This window comes from Austrofundulus limnaeus, unplaced genomic scaffold (genome assembly GCF_001266775.1).
Source record: "Austrofundulus limnaeus strain Quisiro unplaced genomic scaffold, Austrofundulus_limnaeus-1.0 Scaffold0, whole genome shotgun sequence".
Lineage (NCBI taxonomy): Eukaryota > Metazoa > Chordata > Actinopteri > Cyprinodontiformes > Rivulidae > Austrofundulus > Austrofundulus limnaeus.
Window position 1 is genome coordinate 10719483 of NW_013952402.1, and position 4301 is coordinate 10723783.

The window sequence follows — 4301 nt, forward strand, 5'->3', positions numbered from 1 at the left end:
AGTGTTAGTGTTAAAATATAGTGTTAAAAGTAACACCAGCCAGTGTTAAATATTCAACAATATTGGGTGTCATTAACATTTCAACAGTGTTAATATAAAGTGGTAGAATTAACACCAGTGTATCGTCATTAACAAAGGAAATTGTGGTGTTAGAAAGACTAACAAACACCACAAGGTGTCAATACACCATCAAATTGATAGTGTAAATTTAACACTCAAGAGTTAATATCAGACTCTTTGTAGTGTTGTATTAGCACTGCTCAGTAGTTAGTAGAAAAGTACAATGGAGCCACCCTTCACACACCAGGACATACCTCTCACTCATTGTGTCGATTTATGGCCAATAACACAAACTTAAAGTTGAACAACTTGATTAAACAAGAAAACAAATCAGAAACAACAAATTTTTACTCTCCTAAACTTCTTTAATAGTCATAAACATGCAAAAACATAATTTCTGCAAGATTTCTCAGCAAGGAATGCTGGGTAAATACTGGACTGTCTTGACATGAGATGGAAGAGGGCGGGGCTTTTCAGAACACTTCTTTAAACATTGCATGGTGTTATATAACAACACTGYTAGGTGTTATATAAAACTTAAGAGTGGGCRGAGCTTATTAAACACTGTTCAGTGTTGATACAACTCTGAGGAAATCAACACTGTGGATTAACACCAACACTGGGTGTCAGTTTACTCGGAAAGTGTTACAATAACACTAAGGGGTGTTACATCAACACCCAAAAGTTTAACACTGGAATTTTAACAATGGCTTTAACTTGTATAGTGCTTTATCAAGTCTCTTATGAATTCCAAAGCACTTTACACCTCAGCCATTTACCCATTCATACACTGATGTTGGTGAGCTACATTGTAGCCACTGACAGAGGAGGACCTGGCTCCGGCACCACTGGGTCTTCTCACAACCACCAGTAAGCAAAGCAGGTGAACAACTGAGACAGATGGAACGGGGGATCGAACCATCAACCCACAGGTTACAGAATGATACTCCTAACCACTCTGCCACAGCCACCCAAAGATGTGACCATTTAAGGGTTTCCTTAGACAAACAGGAGGCTCCAGGATATAAAGACATCTGGAGTAAAGAAGAAAACATTGCGATCCACAAACAGACTGACCCACAACTCTTGCAATTTTAGTTTTACTGCAACACCAAAGATTAAATGTGACAGTGAATTACTGCAACAGCTGGGTCACAGAGGCTCAGTCAGTATATGCTTCAAAACTTCTAAAACCCATGCATCAAATATGTGACTCATCATATCGAAACAAGGATAATGTCTAAAAACGGGATATTTAGAATTAGGCAGATATAGGGTGTTGATTAAAACGTTTGAAAAAATTGCATGTTGTCAAAGTATAACAAACAAATACTGTAAATACCTAATCAATGCATTGTTTGAATGAATTGTCTGAAATATAATCATAAAACCAAATTTTGAAGCACTTTTTTGAGCAGTAACAACAACAAAAAACTGATTTTGAGGAAAAATGTCTTAAAATAGTAAGATTTTCCCTGTGAGCCAGCAAAGTTGTTGTGTCTTTCCAGCTCGGAAATCTTAATAACCACATATTATTTGAGGTTTCCTCTTTATAATGACATGAAAAATTCCCTCGYTAAAATTACATAAATTAATAATTTAACCCAATTACTATTGTATTATTGTAACCAACAAGACAAATTAAGTCATGTCTCTGGATCTGCCTATGTATCAGAATGGTCCAGGTATCAAAATGTAGCTTTTAAATAATTTAGAAAAAATTTGATTAGGTCATTTTGACCTAATTTGACTTAATCTTCATTTTGATTTGATGGGTCACATATATTAAATAAAAATGGCTTAACTCAAGAGAATAAAAGGGTTTTCTCAGCCCATTTCAAGCCCTTTTCATGCATTGGTTACATTGTTGATTTAAAACAAGACATTCACGGTCATTTAAAGACCAATCGGGTGGCTCAGAGCTGCATCAGCTTGTGTTTCTACAGCTCAATGAATCAGCTGAGAACAGAGTCACTGAACTGAGACAACTCTTTTCTCTACACTTCTCTTTTTACTTGGACACGGTCCCTCATTCTGAGCAGACATGGGGCAGCAGGTGATACTGGAGAGGATCGACTCGCTCCCAGAGTTAATGGTGGCTTACTGTAAAAACACATAGATAGGTTAAGAAGAGTAGCAGACAAAGAAAAATTTGGAAGACTCGACTGGACCGCATGTCACTAAGTTTAATCTCAGGACTACACAGAAAGTGTTATACTTTGTCTTTCTTATTAAAAATGGCTTTGCCAGGAATTCCTCAGGTTCTGTTTGTAACATTTTACAAACAGAATTTCTTGGTGCATCCAGAGTGTGACAGGGGTCTGGTTTGGTGACCTCAGACTTGTGTCTCAGCTATTGGCAGATGAGGTGGTCCTGCCTGATGGCCTTCTCTGGGTTGGGAGTGAGGTGCTGCCTCACGTGGAGGAGTTTACGTGGGTTTGGATTTTGTTCATGAGATAGGGTGAGACGTTCAGTWATCTGTAGAGCCGCTGCTCCTCCATATCGAGAGGACCCAGTTGAGGTGGTTTGGCAATCTGGTAAGGACACCCCCAATGTACCTCCTGAGGAAAGTTTTTCCTGTATGAAACGCTGGAGAGACTATGTCTCTTATCTGGCCCAGGAACACTTTGAAATCCTCCTACTGTAGAAGAGATGGAAGAGGTGGCTGGGGAAAGAGAGGTCTGAGCATTCCTGAGGCTGCCCCCTAGGACCTGACTCTGGAACAAGCTAAAGATGATGGATGGATGGATGGATGAATGGATGGATGGATGGTAGGTTGGATGTATAGTTGGATGGATGGATGGATGATGGATGGATGGATGGATGGATGAATGGATGGATGGATGGATGGATGGATGGATATTTCCTGCAGAACAAGATGTTGCCCAGATGTTTTCTTTAAATTTCTTCCCTGTTTTTGTTTTTTAGAGCATGTCCTCAGCTGCTGTCGCCAGCTGCTTGGTGTCTAAGGAGCCTTCGCTGGAGCAGATGTCTGGGAGTCAGGAGAGAGCTGATCATGTGAAGACTGCTGCCCTGTGGATAAATGAACCTTTGAGTGGCCTGCTGGCAGATCTAAACCCATGTGACCAATCAGAAACTGATCAAAGACTCAGGTAGAGTTTATATTTTGTCTAGTCCACTTGAAGACAGATCAAACTTTAAATAGATGTATGTGAATGCTTTACCGGTTCATTTACAGGTATCATGTGGAGCAAACTGCAATTTAAAAAAAGAATTATCAGCTAAAATTATCCAAATAAATGCAGATTGTCATGCATTTTTTGCAGATAATGCCTGCTGCAACCTTGAGTGAGATTTAACAACTGTTTTGATTGATCCAAAGTTTTTTACTTGAGTGGAGCAAAGAAATATATTGTGTTGCAAAGAAAATCTGGAGAAATTAAGCCTGGTAAACAAATTCCATTGAGGATWGGTTTGGTTTGGTGAGTCATTAAAGTCTTAACACTTAAAATTAAAACTTTATTTGTTAAAGAACATATTTACCAGTCCATTTTACTTGAAAGAGGTACCCAGAAAGGAGCCAAACTCTTAACCAACAATCCTGTTAAAAATATTTTCTGAAGTCGATGCATATGGATAAAAAAGAAAGTTATATGGGATGTATCTACGTATGTTGTCATGCCTCTCAAACAAAACACATTGGGAAGTTCTCAAAGGTAACACAGAGACTTTTAGTACATTGTGAGTTGTGATAAAAGTCAAAATGAAGATAATTTAATGGTCATTACATTTCTTAAAATACTAAGAGATGGCAACAATATGTTTTTATATTTTTATTGTAGCCTATTTAAAGGCCCTGTTGCACACATTTTAGACAATTTATGCCAACTTGTGAAAATTACGACTAAATTAATCATAAATGTTGTATATTCTTTCTAATTTGTTGATTAGATATTGTAGTATGCTGTACATCCAAATGACGCTTCCAGTGTATTTTTTAATTCCACCTTCAGCGTAGACATCTTCAGTGTTGTACAGAAATATTCACAAGTTGGGATAAGTTGTCCTCAATGTTATAGGGTGACAAAGCCTTAAAATGTCACAATTGTTCAAGAATTTGTTTTTTTGACACGTCCAGAACCCCCCGCACACACATACATACACACAAACACGATTTTTGGCCCACTTGAGCTGATTTTGCTCTGTTGGTTTAAAACTTGGTTTCACTTTATTTCCGTTTAGTTTTAAAAAAAGAGTCTAACTTGTCAGATCCAGTTAAA

The 4301-nt window shown here is 37.9% G+C and overlaps 1 protein-coding gene across 2 annotated transcripts in view; it reads left to right on the forward strand.

The window, feature by feature from the left end:
* eno4 (enolase 4) overlaps positions 1-4301 on the forward strand; it is a 22426-nt gene that overhangs the window by 4904 nt on the left and 13221 nt on the right. For both annotated transcript variants that reach the window (XR_001309833.1, XM_014002833.1), the window contains exon 3: positions 2989-3173. Coding sequence is in view for 1 of the 2 variants with exons in the window: in XM_014002833.1 (XP_013858287.1) it covers positions 2989-3173 (185 nt within the window). In the remaining variant the exon portion in view is untranslated. The remainder of the gene's footprint in view (positions 1-2988; positions 3174-4301) is intronic.